We start from the raw sequence: 24,644 nt of genomic DNA, 5'->3' as shown, positions 1-24,644 counted from the left end.
AGTTCCCTGTCTAGAACTTGTAATGCTAATTACTCTTGCCTTTATTTCTCCACATCTCTTATTCAGGATTCGAGGACTTTTCCCCTTAGAGATAAGAGTTATGCAATTTGGGAGTCTTTTAGATAGACCCACTGAAGGGGTACTCCAGTTGCCTCACCCTGTGTCCCTGTTCAGCATGGAAGAAGCCAGAGAGGTCTGCGTCCCAATTCCCTACTGGCAATTTGGGTAACCCCTTCAGAGGATGGTGTGATAAGAATAGGAGGTAGGAATTGGCTAGGCAGTTAGGGTAAAAAGACCCCAAAGAAAAGTAGCCAGTTTCTTGGCTAAAAGTCAAAATATCCTTGGGCCTCTTAGCAACATACTCTGTTCCAAAGGCCAAAAATGTCGAAAATATTTGGGAGCTTTTATCTAATCCTTAAAAGATTTTAGGGTTACTGCTTCAGAGGGGGGAATGTTAGAGTAGCCAAAAGCCCTATAAAAATAAATAAATAAAGGAAGAAAAAAATGTTTCCGAGTTTTGAAAAGCATAAAGAAGTTACTTAAAATATTTCAAGTAATTTTTGAGAGTTCTATAACTGTATTTTGATAATACTCACCCCAACTCTTCTCAGACCCACCCCACCCCCCAACTTCATATCTTCTTGATGCCAATTGATACCAATTTGTATTGCCAGTATACTCTTGGATGTGGGTCATCCTCTGGAGAGCGGTGGACCTACCAGGAGCTATACATGCCTAAAGAAAACTGACTCTCCCTTTCCTAGAAGAACTGTTCATAGTTTTTAAGTTAGGGGTGGGGGGGGAGGCTCATGAGCTCCTTCCCACTTTATGCTAGAATATTGACTGGATTGATCTTGTGCAGGTCTTGTGCAGACAACCACAGCTGCGGTGAGTTCATGAGTTCAGCAGTCCTGTCCTGTCCAGGAGACTGTTTCACTCCAGTCCTTCTGAACCTTGGCTCTTACCATTTTTCGGCCTCTTCTGTGATAGCTCTGAGCCTTGGGTGTAGGAGATGTGACACAGATGTGCCATTTGTGACTGAGCATTCCACAGTCACTTATTCTCTGCACTTTGACCAGTTTGTGAGTTTCCTTGTTAACCACTAGAAATACTTTTTTTTTTTTTAAGACACAGTGGTTTCCTTGTAGCTCCAGCAACCCCAGCAGGCCTGGAACTTGGTGTGTAGACCAGGCTGGCCTTGAACTCACAGAGAGCCACCTGTCTCTGCCTCTCATTAAAGGCATAAAAGAATTAAAAGGGTATGCCACCATACCTGGCTTAGAAATGACCTTTTAATGTTAATTTTTCTTAAGCAGAAATAGTAACATACATACTAACAATAAAACTTAAAATGCAATTAAAATACATGATACTAAGAACTGTATAGTAATTTGGAATGAACGTGAGAAAAGTCAGGAGCTTGGTAAGATAACTGTTAATCTATTCCATTTAGAGGCCACTTTTCAAGTTGTCTCGATGGGTCATAGTAAAAAGGGTTTCAGGGGCTGGAGAGATGGCTCAGCAGTTAAGAACATTGGTTGTTCTTGCAGAAGACCCAGGTTCGAATCCCAGCACCCACATGGCAGCTAACAACTGTCTGTAACTCCAGTTCAAGGGGGATCTGACAGCCTCTTCTGTCCTCTGTGGGCATTGCTCAACATGGGTGCACTTACCTACATGCACGCAATACATGCATACATATAAAATAAAAATATTAAATAAAAAATTTTTAAAAAAAGTACTCTACTGGAGTTGGAGTACTTTTTTCAAAGTACTCTACTGGAGTTGGCCCTTCTTTGGTTTAAATGAGTAGATTCCTCCTGACCCCAACCTGGCTTTTCATGCATTACTGTCTGGATCATAGCTTTCTCCAAATACCCTTCTCCAAATACCCTGACTGTTTGTCTAGCAGCTGAACCCTAGCTCTGTGCTGACCATTCACTTGTCATATCTGTAGACTTCTTGGGCCTTTCTAGCTCTATCTTTCAGCCTCACTATCCTGATTTATTGCAGTTCTTGAAGTTCCCAATGTGATAGGAAGAAAGGTGAGGTCTTCCTAGTTGACCCTTCCTGTAGCTTTGTCTTCAGGAACTGGGCTTTTCACAGATATTTTAATTTCCTACAATAAAGCTTAAAGAGCACATGGTGGCATGTAATTCTATGTACAGTATGTTTGCACACTGACAATACATCTATGGTAGACATCTGTGGACTCCATTAAAGAAGCTTAAGAGTTTATCCTCTTCCTTTTTGCTACCTCACTGAACTTTGCTTACAGCTGGGCAGTGATTTTTCCCATTTTCACATGTTTTTTTTTCTCTCTGAGAGGTATTTATTGTGGGAAAGATAAGTAATAAATGACAACAGGACAGGATCAAAAGTGCCAACTAAGTACAGAAGGAAGAGAAATAGGATCAGCAAATAATGCTGGCTTTAGCAGAGTTAAAGGGAGGGTACTCTCCCAAACAACATGTGGCAACCATGACTGATTTCAAAACCTCATATTAAAATCTTTTATGGTGTCTGCTAACCTCTAATTCAATTTGGAAGACTTAAATAAAAGTAAGCTCATTTTATATCTGTCAGATGGGGCTGACCTCTACATGTACAAATAGCCCCACATTTACTATGCCTATCAGGTCTGAAAAGAGTGAAGTTTCTAAAATCAACAGTAGTTGTTAATAAGATTTTACTATTCAGAACTCTACATGTTATTTGTGAAAGAATGCAGTGACAATTTTTTTTTACTGTAATGACGCTCTGTAAATATGTGCTAAGAACAACAATGCCAGTTTTGTAATTTTTCTCAGCAAGAGCCTAATTAGGAGGCCCAAAGCATTAGTGTTCTAGTTAGCATATGCTGTGTCTTTGTTTTTATGTGGTATAATCTCAAGCTTTCCATCAATTCAGAACAATTAGTTGGTCTTTCTATGGAGAAAGGCAAAATAGTACATTTCTAATCATTAAAGAAAGACTAGTCAAAAATTTCAAGTGCTTAATTAGTCTCAAGTATCTTCTGAAAAGTATAACTGTAAGGAGATGCTTTTGTGACTTAGACTTAAATGACTGCTACTAATTGATGAACTCATTAAAAACAATTTTCTCTTGAGTCTCAGGGAGTTTGGTAATCTATTGATTGGAGTTTTCAGCAGATTATTCATTTTATGCTTTGTTAAAGAATATATAATATCCAGACATAGTTTGGATTAATACATATATATATATGTATTCTTTTTCTCAGTTAATTATGCCTTCAAGAAAAACAGAAGGAAAATAAACTATAAAACTAATGAACTTGTCCTGAAAACTCTAAAATATTATTTATAATCAATTTCCTTCAGACCTTGGATTAAAGCAACCCTCTAATTTAGTCACAAGAATATATAATATCCAGACATAGTTTGGATTAATACATATATATATATGTATTCTTTTTCTCAGTTAATTATGCCTTCAAGAAAAACAGAAGGAAAATAAACTATAAAACTAATGAACTTGTCCTGAAAACTCTAAAATATTATTTATAATCAATTTCCTTCAGACCTTGGATTAAAGCAACCCTCTAATTTAGTCACATCAGAAAGTCACATTCTCTGTATATCCCCACCACCAATTAAGATCTACTTGCTCTGGGTGGAGCTAAGACATTAGTTTCTTAATGATTCCCAGGGGATTCCATTGTTAGCAAGGGTTGCCAGGGACTGTTTTATGATGCACACTTAAAGTGTCTATAGAGTGACAAAACACCATGCATCATACATGCTTGCATGATCTATAATGGATGGGCACAGTTATTCAGAGTTACGTTCGTTTGAAAGCATCATGGAATTAATAGGCATTTTGAAATTACAGGCTTCCTCATCTGCTTGTTCTGAAAGCAGAAGCAGCATCACGTAGATACTGCTAGGGTTGACAAGTTTGAGCATCTTGGATTTGAAGTGAAATGGGGAGTTGAGATTTGCTTTTTAAATCATCTTTATAGTATACATATTGGTTAAGACTTACTCTTGGCTTAATCACAAGCATGGGAAAATTTTTACTACAAATTGTTGAGGATAGAGACCCAAAAGTTAAACAAAGGCAAATAAGAGCTCTTGGGTTACCCACCTTTGCCATGAATCTAAGACCTTCCTTACTCTGGCTCCTACTGAGAGAAGCCTTGGGTAGTTTCTCTCAGAAAATGGGAACAAAGAATGTTTGCTCTTTTGCTTTTTAAACCTTTGTACTCTTTTACTTTTCTCTCCTCTGTGACAAAATATCTGACAAAATGACTTAAAAGAGGAAAGACATAGTTTGGATTACAATTAGAGTTTTTAGCCCACAATCCTTGGCTCTGTTGATTCTGGGCCTGAGGTGAGACAGAACATCATGGTGGCTAAAGAATGTGGCACAGAGCAAGAGCTTCTTCACTACATGGTATACAGGAAGCTGAGTACAAGGAAGGAACTGAGGAACAGGTACAACCTTCAAAAACTTGTCCCAAGTGGCCTACTTTCTTCAATAGACCATACTTCCTAAAGTTCCATAGTCTCCCCAAATGGCACCACCAGTTGGGGAACCATACATTCAACACATGAGCCTGTGGGGGCAGTTCATATTCAAACTGTAACAGCCTTTAAAAAAAATTGTTTATTTAATAACCACATACTTAGAAGAAGCATTTCATTACATCAGCATTGATATATTCAATAACAATTTTCTGAGCTAGGCTGCATCTCTTACAAAATTGGCTGTACATTTTTAGGTTAACAGTTGAATTATTACAGTTATACAATATTGTACTCAGTATAAACCATATAAGACATAAAATTAAATGAGGTTTAAACCTTTAGAAAAGATCTCCATTTCATTATTAAAATACAGAGTTTCGTGCAGAAAACATTTTAATGCAATTGACATTAAGATGTTTGCACATGGGTTTCTAATCTCTATATATCTGATTATTACTAGTCACAGTCTGTTATTTCCTGAGCTCCTTGGCATCTGAGCATGGATATAAAGTCATCAGGTAGATTTCAATGATAATGTTTTTCACATCTACTAATTATTAAGGAGCAAATTTTTATCCTTTTGAAGAATTATTTTTTTAAATCATGCTTTTAAAAATTTTTAATAACTACATGATTAGAAGCATTTCACTACAGGAGTTAACAGAGTTATACAATATTGAACTCAGTATAAGCCCTGTAAGACATAAAATTGAATGAGTTTTTTAACCTTTAAAAAAGATCTCCATTTCATTTGAGAATATATTGTTCCTTGCAGACAGACTCATTGTTTTTGCTACTAACACTGAGATGTTGGTGCTTGCATCTCTAATTTGTATGTATCTGATTATTCCTAGTCATAATTGGTTGCACTTGGATCCTTGGCACCTGTGTATGTCTGTCATCTGGCAGATTTCAATGGTATTGTTTATCACCTCTACTAATTAGCATGACGTAAATTTCCATGCTTCTTCCTCAAATATAATACATTTAAAAAATTTGTTGATTTTTTTTTTGTGTGTGTATATCACACAGAACATCTCAAACCATCTCATTCACTATACACCCACTTCCCAGATAGCACCCTCCCATAGCCCCTCCCCCAACTAGAGCCCTTATACTCTGATATACCTGCTACTGTCTGCTGTGTTGTCGGCCCCCCACAGCCATTCCCCACTACTTGCCCTTCTGGTGAATCTAGTCAGCCTATCTAGAGGTCTTTGTTTTAGGAAGGCCAGCTGTTCCTCATCTAGCAGCAATCAGTTGTCAATATTCCTTTAGATAAGATTGGGGTCTGCTGTTCATTTTCCTAGTTCTATGCTGGGTTACTATCTGGGAGTCCCTTTGGCCACCCTGGCCAACAACTCAAAAGAAGGTATCTCCTTTCTGGTATTGTTGCTTGTTATGTAGCCTTTAGCTATGCATATGGACTCTTAAGAAATTATATTGGCCCCTTTAATCTTTGGTTATACTTTCCTTTTGGGTGATTAAGGCCATACAGTTGGTCCAGATAAACCAATTTATTTTTACTCTTAAGGTCGTTTGAGGATCTGTTCCTCAGGGGTCACATGGGCTTGGGAGGAACCCCTGGCTCCTTTCTTTTACCAGTCCGCCTAGGTGAAGATAAGTCAAAGGTCCTTCTTGACTATGGTTGGCTTTGCTTGGAAGCATGGAGGAAATAATTCCTCTGTGTTGACCCTCCTCTTTGTAGACTGGACACTGGTTCAAGTCCATCTGGTGGGGTCTCCTCGGCCTCCTTGATCAAGAGGACAGGTGACCCACCACCATTATAGGACATTTTGAGAGATGCTCATAGTCCCCTGGATCTAGTCAACCTAGGAGGGCAAGGAGCAAAAAGTGTCCTTTATGTCCCTCTGACCAAATTATTATAGGCCTCAAAGTGGGTCTGTTAAACACCCAAGAAGGTTAGTTCCACCAGTCTGGTACTTTTAATTACTGTGTGTCATGTAGATAAATCTTGGGCAAAGACCAGTTGTTCTCAGATAAACCTTACCTAGACATATATTTCTTGATCTGCTATGTATAATTTGTCAGTAGGTTGTAGGAGTTATAGGGTTCCCTCTGGTTTTCAAAACTAGCTATGCATTGTTTATCTCTCTCATTGTCTCACCCCTCCATCATGGTTTTCCCACTTAAGTAACAGCCTTTTTATGTGTCTTTAAAAACCTGTCTTTGGAGGACTGGTAGGGATGCTCTAGTATAATGAACAGAGCTCTCTCCTCAAGGACATGTAAGCTTAGACTGCAGAAGTCGAGTTTCCACAGCCAGAGTGGATCATGAGGGTAGGAACCTGTTTCCTGGATGTACTGTAGTACCACATTCAACTGAAGAACTTGTAGAAGGCTGCAATTATAAGATCTTAGGTCAGAAATCTGACTCCTCTTCTTTAGGTGGGAGGCAAAGTTCAGTTCTTTGCTGAAAAGTAAAAATTAGTTTTGGCCTTTTGACTTTGTCTTTTTAAATCTTAAAAACCAAAGCTGGAGAGATGGCTCAGTAGTTAAGAACACTGGTTGTTCTTGCAGAAGACCCAGATTCTAATCCCAGCACCCACATTGCAGCTAGCAACTGTCTGTAACTCCAGTCCCAGGGGATCCGACAGCCTCTTCTGACCTCCGCAGGCATTGCACAACACAGGTGCACTTACCTACATGCAGGCAATACATGCATACACGTAAAATTAAAAAATAAAATTAAATTAAAGAAAAACCGTAGCTGAGTATCACATACACAAAAATAGATCTGCCCAAAAGGCACTTAGAAGATCTCTGCACTTATCAAGAGTTGTTATACTAAAATATCTGGTAAGAAAAATATTATGACATAAAAACACTTGAAGCGAGAAGTGTGTACCACAATCATAAGAAACTCATTCCAGATTTTAACAACCTTATTAAAGAAACGCTTACCTAATTTATTAGAAGTTGCTCTTGTTACAGATCATTTCTTCTTTTCTCTTCAGAGAGAGGAATAAAAATTAAGTACCGTTCTCCTTGTGCTATTTCACTAGAGATACAGAGGCATTTGTTGGTTTCCTATTCAAGTTTCCATTTTTAGAAACCAAGAAACCCAGTGTAATGGGGCATGGGCTTCCTTGGTGCTGGTCCAGCTTCCTCCACATTTGTCTTTCTGCAAAGATTTGCCTATGAATGTGGCAGGGTTCTAGAGATGTTTAGATTAAAATATATTAGGCAAAGTTCTCACACTTACCTAAGAAATCTTTACCTATTTTTCCAAGCTCCTTTAACCAAAAGAATACACACACACACACACACACACACACAAACACACACATGTTTTAAGGGCATCACCACCATATGAATGACCCATGGTCAACTAAACCTCAAAATACTTGCAATGAAACTCACATTCCCAACCTGAGAACATGTTCCTTACTCAACAAATCTCTCCGCTACCCAATTAAATTCCACAGCAGAAATATGGAGGAGGTTTTGACTTATCTTGGACAGTGTTTCATCAAATCACTCAATAATTTTCTAGTGATTCTATGCTCTAAATATGTTTCAAGTCAGTCCATTTTCTACCACTCTTATACCATTACCTACTATTCTAGTCCACAGATCTCTCACCTGAATCACTAATTCACTCTTTAAATGTAGCTAAAACAGGCTCCAAAATGAAGACTCAATCATGTTACCACCAACCTTCTTAAAACCCTCTATTGTACTGCCCATTGCTTTAGGATAAATTCTCGTGCATGTGTGCATGTGCGCGTGTAATCATGTGCATGTGAGAGGGGTACATGTGGGTGTGGAGGCCAGATGTCAATCTTAAGTATTGCTCTTTGGGAGCTATCCATCTTGTTTTTTGATACAGGGTGTTTTATTGGCTGGGAAATCACCAAATCAGTTAAAGCTAGGCTGCCTGGCCAGGGAACTAAAAAGACCTGCCTGCTTCTATCTCCCCAGTGCTAGGATTTTAAGCTCATGCCACCATGCCCTGCTCTTTTTGTCTACATGGATTCTGGAGACTGAACTCACATCCTTGTGCTATGCAAGAAGCCATTACCAACTGAACTACCTCCCCAGCCCTAAATTCTCAGTTTTAAACCTGTTTACTTGGTCCCCTGGTCCTCTTCATGAACTTCCAGCTGATCTTTTCTGCTCCATCTCTGACTCTTCCCATTAGATCCATCTTCAGTTTCTTTTTCTTCTTCCAACTGATCAGCTTTTATTTCCCTGGGCTTTAGATATACTATTCCCTCTTCTTGGAGTACTTCAGCGTGCCCCACTTTTAATCTCCTGGAGAGTAATTCTCACTGATCCTTTGGGTATCAGCTTGAGCAGCTCACTTTCTTTGCAAGATTTTCTCTGTGTCATTAGTTGGTGAAATCTATTTCTAATGTTATCTATTATTAAACTTTCTTTTGTGTATAATGTCAGAGTTGTATGTTTCTCTAGTCATTTTTCTAACTTTTCTTTTTGTAATAAAATTAATTTATAACTCAATTTTGTGCTCAACTTCCACAATATTTGTAAATTGGAAACTTAATCTAGAGATATGTATTAGGAAAGTGTGCAATTGCGCCATCTCCTCTGACCTCCCATTAGACAAGGTTAACTTGGTTACAATGAGTTAATTTGTGAGAATTATCCTAAAAGTAGTGTGGTGAAGACATGAACAAACATGACTTCAGATGCATTATTTTAAAACCAATGTGACAATGGAATAAATCCTGTGGCTGATAAAGGGGAAGATTAATGTTTACTATACACATCAATTTGACTATTTTTTCTCCCAAGGTTACCAGGTGGGACTAGAGATGGTTGACTGATGAGGAGGGTTTCTAGCAAGTTTCTAATTCATTGTCACACTGAAATGTTCCAGTGTCTATTGTTGTAGTGGCCTTTGGAAATTTTGGAGGTGGGTATGTGCTAAACTTGGTGGCTGGTTTACTTAGAGTTGAACTTTGGAAGAAAAGAAACTTCTCCAGAGATGCAGATTATCACAAAGGTCAGGGTAGACAGGAAAGGTCTATTCCAGGTAGACTTCAAGTCCAGCTCATCACAGTCCACGCCAGTGATGTGCAGTATGCCGCTCTGCTTTTCTACTCCAGGTTTTAGGAATTCCCCATCAATGAATCTTTGGATGTCACTCTTTGTTATTTAAGATAATAGTTCTTATGTAAGAACTATATACCAATGTCTAGACTGATTGATTCAATTTAGGATGGTTGGAATGCAGGTATTGGTCATTTTGAAAGCTTTCTCACGTGCACTCAATGCAGAACCACTGATTTAGGGAGCAGATGACACACCACACCTTGTTCAGTGCATTGATTTGTCACCTTTCTTTTCTCTTCATATGTAGACTTCCCCTTCACCTCAGTCTCCCAGGCCAGCAAATGGCATTTTCATTTATACATTTCTCAAATTAAAACCTGATGCTCATTTTTTCTTTATTTTTCATTCTCCAACTAGCCCACCAAGAAGCACCATAGATTCAGCTCCTAATATGTCTTCTGCTTACTTTCCTTGCCCTCCCTTAACCAGATCATCTTCATGCCTCATCTGAACATTTCCTAACAGTTGCTAGTCCAATTCTGTAGCAAATCCAAAAAAATTCTTAATTTTAAAGAGTAGTCTGAAGTTTTAAAAGTGCGTTTAAAGGTCTAAAGAAGATTAGATAATCTATATTTCTGAAACTCTGACATGGACTATATTTGCTTCACGTTTTCCCCCACAAGCACGTGGAATACATTTTTAGTACACAGCATTTAATTTAAAGTGTTTTCATGAACCATAGTGTCACTTTTAACATCATAGTGGAAATATAGCAACGTTTAACAATATATCTGCTATTCATGGAAGTAATAAATAAATTTGAAGATGAAGTCTCAGTTTAGAATTTTTATATTTTGATAGATTTATAAGAGGACTTCTCTAAATAGAACTTTTCCATTTTGATAGATCTACAAGAGGGACTCATTTCCTAAACAGAGCTTCTTTATATTCAAGTCAGAAATTAGTAATGTGAATGGCAGCATTTTCTACTTTAAAGTTTCTCTATGACATGTAGTCAGCAGTAGTTGATATCACTGGGCATAGGAAAGAGCTTTCAAAAATTAAACACTGTATAAGCTTATGCAAAGTTTTACTTATGAATTAACAGTCTTTCCCTTTGCCCTTCATTACCAGAATAAATATAGGAGATGTTTGGTCATACAGTGTAGTAATAAAATTGAATCCTTAAGAGATTGGCAAATGAAAAAGCAAAAGCTCACTGTAATGTTTAGTTGCTCTGTGACTCTTATGAGAAGCGAGTAGATAATGTAATGCTGAGCGAGAGGCACAGAGGAACACCACATACTGATGGAATTAGGAGTCCTTTATTAGTAGCCAGGCAGAGAGGGGACTAATGCCCCAAAGAACTCTTGACACTGAGGAGAAGCAGAACAGGGTTTATAGATCTTCAAAACCACAATTATATCATGGCAGGGGAAAAGCCGAAAACCATAGTTACATCAGATCACCATAGTTACACCAGACAAGGGGCAGGTCAATTGACAAAGAGGTTTTCAGTTACCAAAAAGTTTTGATCAGGAAAACGCAAGTTTCCCAGAATTGTAGAAACAATGGGGTCCATAGGGATGCAGGTATAGCTGGGTTACTACCTTGACATGCTACCTGGGCATGCTACGTAGCTATAGTAAGTTTCCCAGAGAATGCATTAGAAACAATGTATTCTCTGACACTACCTGGACGTTGCGTGAGACGTTCTGCCTGGCTGACTGCAGTGGGAATGGCTGGGCAAAAAGCAAAAGTCAGCTAGAAAAAAATGGGAGTTAGTTTTGCCATTTCAATAATTTCAGTAACTCACCACAATATGGAATTCATTCTCAGAATTTCTTGGATACAACTGATGTCAAAGTTTGCCTCAAAGATTAAATTATGACAATAACTGTGTGATTAGGAAAAAGTTTGTCTCAATAGTGGAACTGATCTGGTGTTTTCTCTTACCCTCAACTGCAGCAAAGAGATGCACAATCAGTCTTTAAGATTCTAAATTAGACAGGTCGGAGTTTCCACTGTGTAGCAGGAGCTTTGCAGATGCCTACATCATAGCAGCTGAAAGAACAAAGCCCAGCAAAGATTACTTGCAGGAGTGTCAAAAGGGCTTCCTGGCAGCTTTGCACTGTGCTCACCCTGGACACGAGAATAACTTGTCCCAAGACCCAGTGAAGAGAGAATGGAGCATTAGAATGGCAACCAGGGAGGACTCCATGACAGAGCGCGCACACGTGTGTGTGTGTGTGTGTGTGTGTGTGTGTGTGTGTGTGTGTGTGTCTCCCTAGCCCAAACTTAGTATGCATGGAAATACTATAAGGAAACCTGTTTATTTTGCATGCTGATTAAAAATTGAATAAAGTGATTAAACACATAAAAGTAAAACAAGTCCCATATGTCATAGAAAAAAATAATAAAAGCAGTGGAATTAATTGAGAAGAAAAGAAATCATCAGGGCGATGCAGGTTCCCAAAAGCAAAACTCTGACAACCTTTTCAGCAGTGCCTGGGGGAAAACAGCCTTGGAGCCATCTGGAGGCTGGGTGGCTGCATATGCCCTAGAGTCCACACCATTTCAGGGTAGACTGGCCTTGGAGGAATGCTGAGACAGGGTCAGGGTAGCCCAGTGGAATTCCAAATCAACACGCATTCACCTCCTTGTACACCCAGAGGCCACTTTCTCAACAGAGACTCACTCCTCAGTTGTTTTTGTAAAGAAGGAAAACTTCATTGTTGACATTGAAGCCACTCTGTCCCCATTTCTGTTGCTATTTTCCCATTCTCTTCAGATACCAACTAATATACACTTAGTGTTTATTATTCTCATGCATACTTTTATAGTTTTGCCCCATATTTGAATTTATAAGTGATACTTAGTATAGTCATTAAATATTTGTTATATTATATACATGGCATCAAATTGCATCTTGCTTGTTTCCATTAACACCATATGTTTTTGTTTGCTCATATTGATACAAGTTGCTCTAATTCACACCACTGATAACATAGTATGTTATCAAATCAAAAAGTTGCAGTGGATATTTGTGCCTTTCTTCTGTACATGTGCAAAAGCATCTCTAAGTCTTCTCCCGAAGAGTGAAAGGCGACACCTTAAGGTCTTAGCAACTTCTCTATATTTTGAATAGTTACAGTACACTCCCAAAATTAAATTATTTGAAAAATATTATCGATTCCTTATAATATGCCAAGATGAAGTAAATAAGACAGACAAAATTCCTGCTGTTCGAGTGCTTATACGTAAGGATGAGAACAAGTACACTAGTAAGATAACTTCAGAGAACACGAAGTGCTACACAGTGAATCGTGGCATTCTTCTGTTTCAGTGTCTTCTTTGGTTTCTACATTCCACATGGAATTAAACAGAACTTCCTCTCAGGCCTGTAAGACTTGGTACCATCAGCTCTCTGCTTCCCTCTTTTATTTTCATATACTCTATCACCTTGATTTCGAAGTCTTTGGAAATTGGTGAATTTTTTTTCCTCTTTGAGGACCTTCCCAAGCACTTTCCCAGCTTCTTGAAAAAGTTTTTTTTTTTTTCAGCATCTTTTGCCCCTCTTCTGCACTTTGTCCATTTCCTTGGTATCGCTCAGTATGATGGATGATGATGCTGTCTGCCTGGCCCACTGGCTTGAATGTTTGTGAGGCAAAGCTGCTGCTTTTGCTTCCTGCTGTGTCTCCTAGACACAGACTGATGCATAGAGATTCCTTAGCGAAGGTTTATATAATTATCACAGGTAAGTGTGCTGCTCAGAGTTTAGTTGCATGCTCACTTTGATACTGGAGATGTCATATACCTAGTCAGAGGGCCAACTTGTACCAGTTGCAGTGGTTGGTCTTGAGATGTTCACCTTGTCAGGGCCAGCCTCCTTAAACCCTTGAAAAAAATCAATAGCTCCAGTTGGTCTTAGGCAGAAATATGGTTTTTTTTTTTTGTGTGTGTGTTTTAAACCTGTTTTAACACATAATTGTGGAAGATTAAGAAGTCTTCCCTTCCTTCTTTCCTTCCTTTTTTCCTGACTTTCTTCCCTCCTTTCTTATTTATAATTTGAAAGTATTATGACATTTCCTTCCAAATATTCTAGCATGTATATCTTAAAATAATGATATTCTCTTATATAATTGCAACAGCACTATTGTATCAAGAGCATTGACATTAACATAATGATATGACCTAACATTATGTCATCACCTAACTTTCTCCTCCAAAAGATCCAGTGAAAAGTCATAGATTATCTTTGGATTTCAGGTCTCTTTACAGATCCCACTGCTTAAAAAATTTTTGTTAAAACGTTTTTTTTTTAAAAAAAATTTATTTTTATTTTATGTGTATGAATATTTTACCCACATATATGTAAATGCACTCATGTGTGCAATGCCCATAGACCAAAGAAGAGTGTCATATCCCCTGGAACTGGAGTTATAAATGCTTGTTAGCCACTTGGTGGGTGCTGGGAACTGAAACCCGGTCCTCTGCAAGAGCAGTCAGCACTCTTAGCCACTGAGCTGTCTCTTTACTCTCTAAAAGTTTTCAACAAATTTCTTACAATGTTAACATTTTTTGAAGGATCCAGCTCAGGTTTCTTATCTTCTTATGGAATAACTGCTAATCTGCTTTTCCTTTTCCCTCCCTCCCTCCTTCCCTCCCTTCCTTCCTACCTGTGAATATGTGTTTGTGCAAGTGTGTGCAGGTGTGTGTGCATGTGTGTACCTGTGTGTGCACCTGTGTGTGGAAGCCAGAAGTCAACCTCTTGTGTCTTTCTAGGGATCCACTTATTTCTGCCTCCACAGCACTGGGATTACAGACAGAAACTGCTGTGCCTGGATGTTTATGTGGGTGCTGGGATTGAACTCAGGCCCCCTGTTTGCACTGTGAACACTTTACCAGCTGAGCCATTCCCCCACCCCCTGTTTCTTTCTTGTTAAAAACTTTTTAAAAGATTTGTTATTTTTAATTGTGTGTGTATGTGTGTGTGTGTATGTGTGTGTGTATGTGTGTAGTTACCTGTGGAGGCCAGAGGTGTCAGATCCCCTGGAGCTGGAGTTATAGGCAGTTGTGAACTGCCTAACATGGGTGTTGGGACCAGAGCCTGGGTCCTCTGCAAAAGCAGTTAGTGCTCTTAACCACTGAGCCATCTCTCCAGCCTTGAACCCCTGTCTTCTTTTTCTGACTGATTTGTGCTACCCATTTGACAAGAGCAGGTCCTTGGAGAGACATATCCTTCTTATGGCATCATCTCAGGATACACTGATATTATTTTGACTCATTCTCTTCATTCTAGGATACTTATTATCATTAGAATTGATAAAGAATCTTTGGAATGGCTTCTGAAGACCATGTGAATATCCTGCTTCCTTAATGGTCTTGGCATTCATGGTTGACCCTTGATGTGACCATTGTTATATTGGTAGTTACCAAAAGATAATTAATTAGTAATTAATATAATTAATATAATTACTGATTAATTACTATACATTTTTTAGCTGGCATTTATCTTCCCCCTCACCCCTTTTTGGGGGCATTTGGAAATATCACAATGGACTCATATATTATATTTTCACATGATAATAAGAAATAAAGCACTTTTTCTGAATGTCTTTGCAATTTCATATCTATATATTTGCTACATGGTTTCCTCATATGATATTTCATATCCAGCTATCTTTGTCAAATAATATATTTTATTGAGCAGCACACCATGGAATTCCTTTAGAACACTTGCCCCTTCCCCTTCATTTAGCATGACTAACAGTTATGGTGAGGATTTCTCACACATGTTCTACTGGTGGTTTAAACATGAAGTTGAATCCATTATTGAGAATAAAAGTGCGGCGGGGGGTTTCAGTGATATGGTATCATCTGTGGATTTGTACTTTGTCTTCCCTGACCTCCTTGTTCCTTCAGTGAGTGCTTTCTTTGTCTTATTTTTAGGATAGAAGATTCAATGATGAAATTGACAAGCTAACTGGATACAAGACAAAGTCACTCTTGTGCATGCCTATCAGAAGCAGCGATGGTGAGATTATCGGTGTGGCCCAAGCGATAAATAAGATTCCTGAGGGTGCTCCATTTACTGAAGATGATGAAAAAGTAAGGTTTTATGTCTTGCCTGACTTGTACTTTCCTTTCGTTGATTGCTTCTCTCCCTGAAAGGGCGGGAATTGTGTGAATAGCTCTTGGATTGGCCTATTCATGGATCAAAGAGATTTTTCCTCTTTTCATGCACTACAAAAATGTAATGGGAGTTGTTTTTCATTTCACAGAATGTGGAATAATTGAAAGTAATCGCTTCATTTTTTAAAGCTTGCTTTTCATTACAAGTCTCAGTCATATGCTTGTTATTGCCTGGTCTTTATCTTTCTTGTAAGTAAGTTTTTAAATTGAGGCTCACAGCACTACTATATATGGCCCAAGGGAAGGCAGAAAATATAGGAAGATTACTATGTTTCAAAAACTCAGCATTTTTTTCTTGTATTTTTATAACTATAACAAAGAATTTATGTTAGTTCTTATGTAAAACAGAAATAAAATAAATACTATTTCATTGTTATTCCAAATCACTAATAAAAAGAACATTATTTTTGTCTCTGAAGAGCAGCTGACCTCTATAGAAATGTTGTACTTTTTGTCCTGAGATTTTAAGTTTATTGCCAGCTTGTACTGAAACTCTTCAAAAAACTGAGGTTCTGGCTTTGAGGCTCTTATCATCATATTAAATAGAATCTGGTTGAACATTTGTAATACTTGAAGTTAAGCAAATCTTAAGATAGTTTGCTTAAGTTTGATGAGTGGTATATTCCTATTTGATTGAAAAATACTTAATAATTTAACCTTTGGGATAAAGGTTTGCTATTTGCCAGTGATAATTATTAATGCATTAAATTAATGCAAATGTACTGGTACAGAAAGTCAACATAAAATTTGATTATAGGGAAACAAGCAGAGTTTTAAATGAAGTTAGTCCTTCATTGAGGTTGTTTCTATGGTAGAATTGAAAGAGCTCAAATCCCTGTAAAAGTTTATAAGCTCATAGAGCACAACAGGACCTTACATGGTTTCTTACCAATTCTGTAAGAACAGCATATGAGGCACATGGATTGGGGTCATAGGAGGAAGAAAGGTAAATCCCACATATTTTGTGTCATCTATGGAGCTACATGAGGCAGAAGACAATAGGCTGTTCTAAGACATGTTGAGTGTCTAGAGACAGGAGGATTCCAAAGGGAAATCTTGGAGGAGATAACATTTGATCTCTGAAGTAAGAATAAGTTTCCATTGACAGAACCATTTGAGACAGAAAGAACCTTTAGAAAGTTCTGTTTGTAGTGAAGGGTGGTGAATTCAGAGATTCATAGGTACCCAAGATGCTAAGAATACATGATGTCGAGGGCTCAGCCCTAAACATGATATTTATCCCACCCCTTCTAAGGTTCAGGGAGTGCTAAAGAATGTAAGTGCTGGAAGATGGGGAGACAGCTGTGAAATGCCATCCTCTAGGCCCCCACATGCCCATTGCAATCATGAACTCACAGCAGCTGAGCTTACTCGCATGCCCAAGACTGGCCCTGTTAACAGTCAGTCATGGATAGGGGACAGAGTTATGCTACCTCACCCCATACATCTGAACTATCAGCTATTGATTGATTCTTGGAAAGGAGAAGTTTCTGTCTTCAGTTGTGTACCCACTTTTGAGCCCATCAGGCTCCAATGGATAACTCCAAACCCATGGTCACACAGAAGGCCCTGGTTAAACTCAGTGGGTCACAAAACAAAACAAACATATTAATGTGAACAATAGATCTGTAGGGAAAGGGGTGGTTAGACAGGAGTGGGAGGTAGACAAGAAGAGAGTGTGAGTAATCAATATATATTATATACATGTGTAAAATTGTCAAAGAACAAATTTAATTAATAAAAATATGTTTATGGAATTTTTAGACAAAAATTTTATTTTATTTTGTATCATAGTTGATAGAATCCTGAGCTAATATGACTCTTTTAAGGATTTAGATAGGATTTAGGTTTTGTGTCTTTCAGAATGTAACAAGCCATGGCCTGCCCCAAACAAATTATACATATATATTTAATTATGCACATATTTAATTATACACATATGATTGTTCTGCCTCTTCTTTGCCTCCTTCATTTAAGGATCCCATTATACATTCCATTTTCTCCTTTGATTAATTTGTGTTAGGTTTGCAGTCTAGACTCCTCCCAGGGGATTTATACTCACAAAACAGGGCTTTGGGAGCATTGCATGAGTTAAAGGGAAGGCTTGCTTGGGACTTCATACCTTTCTTGAACAGCATCAGTGCTTTACTCTATTGAGAATGGAGCTTTACTTGAACCCAGTTTGGCTGATGACAAGCAGCTGCCTTTGGAAAGTCACAGAATCTTCCTCAACTTCCTTATCTGTCTGCCATAATAACTACCACTGTATGGCATGAGAATTAGATAAGATCATAATAACAGATTTTTTGTGAAATGCAAGACACCATGCAAGTGTAAAAATATAACTTTTATGTCTAACGTTTTCCCTAAGGATTTAAAATTTTTCTTTCTTATTTGTCATTTATTCTCAGGTAGTTTATTTCTTAGTGTCAATCCTATTTCCTTGTTCCAAAAGTTATTTTCTCCTTTCTGCAATTATCTCATGAACCCATAGTAGTATTTATCTTCCAGTTTGTCTTATAAAAGCCCCACTGTACTTTTACTTCCTGGGAGAAGCTTTTTGAGTTGAGGTTAGTAGATTGTGTTCATGTAAGTGACACAGGTAGAAAGTATTCTATGTTAACAACTTCTGGGTCAAGTTACTGTTTTTTTTTTTTTTTTTTGCAAAGGTTCTACGTATTGCAAATCCAATGGGAGTGGCGAGGAGGAAAAGCAGAAAACAAATTCTAGAAATGGTTAATAGAGAACATGATCTAAACGCTTCTTCCAAATGAGGAAGGACAATGTAGCATTACGGCTTCACAGATGATGTCTGTGTGCTTCGAAATTCCATGCTTCCATGGCTGGGTGGCACTTATGGCATGGGGCCAGAGGGGCATTACATGAGAGGACACAGGCAAAGAAGTTGGAGGTCTTCATGAAAGACTCGCTTTTACTGACAGCACAGTAATAAGTATGAGATTTACACAGGACTCAGTGGAAAATTAGCTCTGTGTAGCTTTAAGTCCATAGGTTTTATTCAGTGGAATTTTCAGGTTGCTGAATTCATAGAGATGCCTGGAAGGAGGTGCAACCAGAGCAAATGTAAGCTCTGTCCCCTTCCATCAGGCCTTGCACCTCTTTCATCTGACTGTTCTTCAGTTATATCTTTTGTTATAAGTCTGGAACATACAGTAAGAGATCCAACATATAACTAGGAACAGACCATTCATGATGACATAAGTCAGACCCCCCTCTTTGGCAGCCAGCCTGGGAAAACCCTTAGGACAATCTCAGCAGCAGTGAACTCAAAGCAGTCAGGCTCTGGTCAATAACTAGCCAACACCCCATCCAGTCCTTTGTCAACTCAGGGCCAAGGAGAAAAAGCCAATGGCTCCCTGAGTTAATTACCCAACATGCTTTGCATTAGTGGGCCTTCAGCTTTCTCATGCCAACAACCTCAAATCAAAGCAAATCTAAACTCTTCTTTTTTTCACCAGGGAGCATACGGGCTCCTCCCTCATTGAGTCAAATTCAGGTGACAGTGGCTAACTTCCTTGTAGCAATATCTGAGTAGATTGCTTCTGTTTTTATTAAACAAAATGTTTTTATTAAACATAGTCTATGCGCCAAGAACTCCTCTGGTGCTGGGTCTCAACAATGAGAGGGACATACTTCATTAGAAGTGTATAATTTTCTTGTATTATTATTAAGGTATACTGTTGTTTTACTTCATTCTTTAAGATTATCTTTATACCAATTTGTATCCTACTTCTTTTTAATTTTTGAGATAGGGTCTTACTATATAGCTTTGGCTGGTCTGAAACTCACTGTGTTGACCAGGCTGGTCCTGAACTTACAGCAAGCCTCCTGCATCTGCCTCTTGAGTGCTGAAATTACAGGTGTAGGCCACCATGCCTAGCCTTGCATCCTATTTTTTTAAACATAAATTTCTTTCTTAAATATGTGTCTACATGTAAATGTAGTCTACATTTTCCGTTTAGGATGATTATAAAGTTTTATACATTTTTTTTTCTGCAGAGCTTTCATTGCTATGTCTTTGTCTCATGACTAGAAATTGGGGCTGTTTCCAGTTTTCACTAATATACTCTGGGTCTTGGTAAATTTGTTGTATATTTAGTGTAATATGATTATATATCCTGATGTCATAAAGTTCCAGCTTTTGAAGACTGTACGTTATGAGTGTATGTTATAAGCAAGTTGAGTGACCATCTGAACACACTTCTTTTTTCTTTTTGTTTTGGTTGTTTTTTGAGACAGGGTTTCCATGTAGCTTAGCTGGGCTGGAACTCACTTTGTAGCCCAGGCTAGCCTCAGTCTCACAAAGATCTGCCTGCTTCTGCCTCCTGAGTGCTGGAATTAGAGGTGTGTGTCACTATGCCTGGCACTTTGTTTGCTTTCTTGTTATTCCCTCGGGCCATACGCCATTGACTGAAATTACTGAGTCTTAAGGGTGAGCCAAATTTGACAGTCTCCTGTGTTGTCAGAACTCACCACAATCCCTGTGTAGGCATGCCCATACTGACTTTGTTCAATTAACATCTTAAATCTCAAGTTAGTTTTACTTGCTCTTCCAGAAAGACTTAGGCAACATCCTGTTGTATTCGGAGGCTAAAGTCCAGCAACACCAGTACTTGCCTGGTTGCCCACAAGGAAACAAAAGGAGTCTCCTGAGCGCTGGGTAAGAGGCTCTGAGTCAGAATGCCTCCACGACAGGCTCCAGTCTTTGCTCCTTAGCTGAGTGGCCTTGAGCAAGTTGCCCAGGCCCTCTGAGCCTCATAGCCATCATCACAGAGCTGCTGTGAGGAGTGAAACAGATAATAGATGTAAAAGGTTTAGGGCAATCTCACTGATGAATAAGCCTCCCCTGCCACACCATCACTCAGATGGGTGGTGATGAATGTATTGCACAATTAGCATAATATGATCTGTATCTTAAAGAGTGCAGGTTACATATAGTATAACAGGAAAATATTTTGCAGTATGGAAGCCAACAAATTCTGTGAGAGACATTAAAATTAAATGTATCATATTTATTTAGGGCTATTCATGTACTTAATGTAACAGTGAATAGGATTATATTTTGTTTCTTGAAAGTTCTATGTCTGTGATTCGATGGCTATGTGGTATCATGCAGTAACCATTGGGAGAACCTGGAAAAATATTCCTTTCTCTTCTGGCACCTGCCCTCATCTGGGACAGGGATCGTCACTGGGCAGATGGTCATTTAGCCTCTGCTGGAAGCTTTCCTTTCAGTAACTTTAACATCATCATGTTCTTTAAAAGTCTTGGATAATTTGCAACAATTTTATCAACAGTGGTGAGAATTTTGTGTGGATTATACTCCTATGTACATACATTAGTCATTCTAGCTACATACGTACTGAGAAGTTGCTGGTTTGGGGTAATTAATGTTGGAGGTGCACTTAACACAGGCAGTGCAGAAGGAATGATTGGAATTTTTTGTTCACTTGATAGGTTTCAAGCAAATGTTGCTTTTTTTTTTTGCCTAATTGATTTAGGTGGTGTGACTAGAGTCCCTATATCCAATTAATGATTATTTTGTTGTTCAAAAGGAGTAAAGCAAGATATTATTTTTGCAGAATAAAATAATGAGACTTGATGAGGAGTAAACCTTGGTGATCTATTAAGATGATTGGGCTCACCAGCATGAAAATTGGGAAAGGATAGTAAGACTCCTCTCTACCCTCCCAAGCTATGCAGGTGTCATCTCTTGTGACCACATTGCACAAAGCATGGCATGTCTATTGCAGTTACTTCCCAACAGCTGATGTATGGCAGTCATGGTCTGAAGTCCTGCTTTGGTTAATGTTATGGGGATAACATTATCCTCTTAGCCATTGACCACCTCCCTGCAGCTCATAATTCAGAGCTTTCAGCTATCTTAGCACTTTCTTCATGCTGACACGTTCTGACACCCTTTGGAACTGGGATGCCGCCAATTGAGCTCAGCTGCTAGAGACTGGCTACCTTCCAGAACTTGTTACTGGTGCTGCTGCCCTGCCAACTGGCGTTGAGGAGGGTGCCCGGATGGCGCTAACGAGTATTTGCAGAGGCTGGAGTTTGCAACCAGAAACAGGCTTGAGACTCAGCCAGATAATGGGGAGGATTTCATAAGCCCTTGGCCTTACATTTCTGAACTGTTATTGCTCATGAAGATGTTATTTAGATGCTAGGAGATGTCAAAGGTATAAAAGGTATCAAGTGCACTGTGATGAGGGGTGGGAGGGTGTTGAATATGCAAATGTTATGCTGAAAGAGTGATAATTTGGTAATCCTAGCAAAATGAATACAATTCACACATGAGTTACTTATATGGGGTTTGACTGGCATAGGATTGATTTCTTTTTAATTTGAATATCTTTAGGCATGGCTACAAGCTGTAGTTCTATCAAATTAGCCAACTCCCAAACTAGTCAGTTTGATAAGGCAACTTACTAGGAGTAAAGATAGATGCATTGCTTCTGTGATCTTCAGAACATTTTCTATTTATTTTTAGTTAGGCTTAGAGGTTCATGCCTTTAATCCCAACACTCAGGAGGCAGAGGCAGGCAGATCTTATTATATCAAGGTCAGTTTGGTCTACATAGCAAGTTCCAGGCCAGCTGGGGCTACAGGGAGATCCTGTCTCAAACAAAACAAAACAAAATAAAATAAAACACCACAAAAACAAAAACAAAAAATCCAACAACAACCATAAAGCAAAACAAAAACACCAAATACTTATTTTTGAAAACTCTTGCTCTCTACATGGGTAGACTACAACTGTGAGATGAGCTTATGAGTTTTCTGTGAATACTCCATTGTCTTCAAGATGCTTAAATACTAAAAGAGAAGTGAGTCCACAGATGGTCAGAAACACCCCTTGTGCACCCATCTCAGTATTTTTCCCTTTCTGCCTACAACCCAGCTAAGCTCTCTGAACCTGTTGTAATAAAATTATAATTATATATCGGCATTTAGCAAAAAAGGGTTCAAGTGTCCTGGCAGATGGCTAGTGATTTCAAGTTGTATTTGATCAGTAATATCTTAGTCCAGTGAAAAATTTGGATCAAATCCTGTAACTTGTTAATATTTTATCTACATTTAAACAGTAATCTAGTCATGACACTATTAGCCAATTAATGGTGATTACCCAGGGTCCGGATAAGCGCTGTCAGAGCATCAGTGACCAATACATCCATGGTCTGTCTGTGGATTCACTGGATTGTATCTAATTGAGAGATTCTGAAATAACCAAGATTTTCGAGAAAGCTATTTCCAAATACATACCTGTCAGAACTCAGAGTAAAGTGCAGATTTCTTTCTCTGTTGGAGAAGTACTGCTGTGGACTCCTGGCTGTACTCTCTGCCTTAGACAGAATCTCCTTTTGGAGTAAGAAGGCAAGTGTGCCCACCAGGGTGCAGTTTAGGGCTAACACTCAGTTGAAACTGCTCCACTTTGCCCTTTTATCTTGAGTCTTGGGTCCCTCACCTTTGCTTATCCTCTCGTTGAACTGCAGGGAATTCTCTTCTTTGCTTTTCTTTCAAGGCTTAAGTCAAATTCAGTCATCTCAGACCTCAGTAGGATTATTTTAAGAGGAGTTATAGTTTTCCCTTAATATTTTACAGTTCAGCTTTTAAAAATGATTGCAGTTGAATTTTGATTATTTATTGAAAATATATATGATGGTCAAATAGTCAAGGATTTAAAAATTATTAATATAATTAGACAAAAAGGATGATGCCTATATACTGAAGGCTGGATTTCAGAGGCTTGTTATCCAAGTAGATTGACAGTCTGATGGAAAATATTCTGACACCCTCTGGTCAGAACCATATGGGTGTCTGTAATCCTGAATTTATGTAAAGGTGGAAGGAGAGAACCAGTCCCATAAAGTTGCCCTCTGGCTTCCACATTCATGTCATGGCATGAGCATGCTCATAAACATACACATACAATAATAAATAATAACAAATAAATTTTAAAAGATAACAAATTGTGATTGACTTCAACAGAATCTGTTTATTTTTCTCCCTTTATTCCAGGAACTCACTAAGGCATGTTCTCTAGGCAGCCTTATGTACCAAACAGCTTTATTTTGTATGATTTAAAATTTTTTATTTATGTGTATGTGTTTGTGTATGTATATGTATGAGAGTGCCAGTGGAGGTCAGAAGAGGATGTCAGATTCCTTAGACCTGGAGTTACAGGAAGTTGTGAGTCTCCTGATATGAGTGCTGGGAACCAAACTCCAGCCCTCAGCAAGAACACTAAGGGCTCTTAACCTCTGGACCATCTCTTCAGCCTCTAAACTTGCTTTATTGCTAGGTCTACCATAAGTATACTTGTGCTGTTTTCTTGTGAGTATCAAGTTGTAGTTACAATATCAGTTATGATCACTGGGTAGAGGAAATGAACAGTCTGGTTGATCCCAACTGACATGGCCAAGCTGTCCATGTTATGGATCAGGGTAGACAAGACACAGATACATCTGGGTGGGGGGGGGCATGGGGGCTGAGTAGAGTTAGGCTGTTTCATATTAAGTGACCAGTAAATCCAAAGCTCTTAATGGCTGGCAGGAGTTGAAGTAGTCAAGTCATTTTTAAAAGCACAAAATGATGAGAACTGTCTTATAAACATGGTCCCAGATTTGTACAGGGCTTGGATAAGGCAAGTTCTACAATTGCAGATTTGAAACAAATAAGAACTCACTGGCAGGAAACATTGTTGCTAAAGAACCAGAACAGGTGTTGTGTATCTTATTTACTGGAGATTTCAATCCAGGCAGATAAATGTTTTTGAATAACTAGTTTAGTGCTGTTGTCTGAACAGAACAGCAAGGCTTCTGTTTTCATCTTAAAAATGCTGAAATGCTTGATTTTAAAAAAGGAACTTTATTTTTAATTTTTTATTACA

The 24,644-nt window shown here is 38.5% G+C and overlaps 1 protein-coding gene across 1 annotated transcript in view; it reads left to right on the top strand.

Annotated features, from left to right (window-relative positions):
- Positions 1 to 24,644, top strand: part of Pde11a (phosphodiesterase 11A) — a 456,708-nt gene that overhangs the window by 47,304 nt on the left and 384,760 nt on the right. Inside the window, exon 2 of the mRNA XM_008855328.2 lies at positions 15,482 to 15,640. Within this exon, the coding sequence (XP_008853550.1) occupies positions 15,482 to 15,640 (159 nt within the window). The remainder of the gene's footprint in view (positions 1 to 15,481; positions 15,641 to 24,644) is intronic.

The sequence above is a fragment of the Nannospalax galili genome, unplaced genomic scaffold (genome assembly GCF_000622305.1).
Source record: "Nannospalax galili isolate Female #2095 unplaced genomic scaffold, S.galili_v1.0 scaffold346, whole genome shotgun sequence".
In the NCBI taxonomy this organism is placed as follows: domain Eukaryota; kingdom Metazoa; phylum Chordata; class Mammalia; order Rodentia; family Spalacidae; genus Nannospalax; species Nannospalax galili.
Note: the sequence above shows the minus strand (reverse complement) of the source record. Positions and strands in the feature narration are given on the sequence as shown.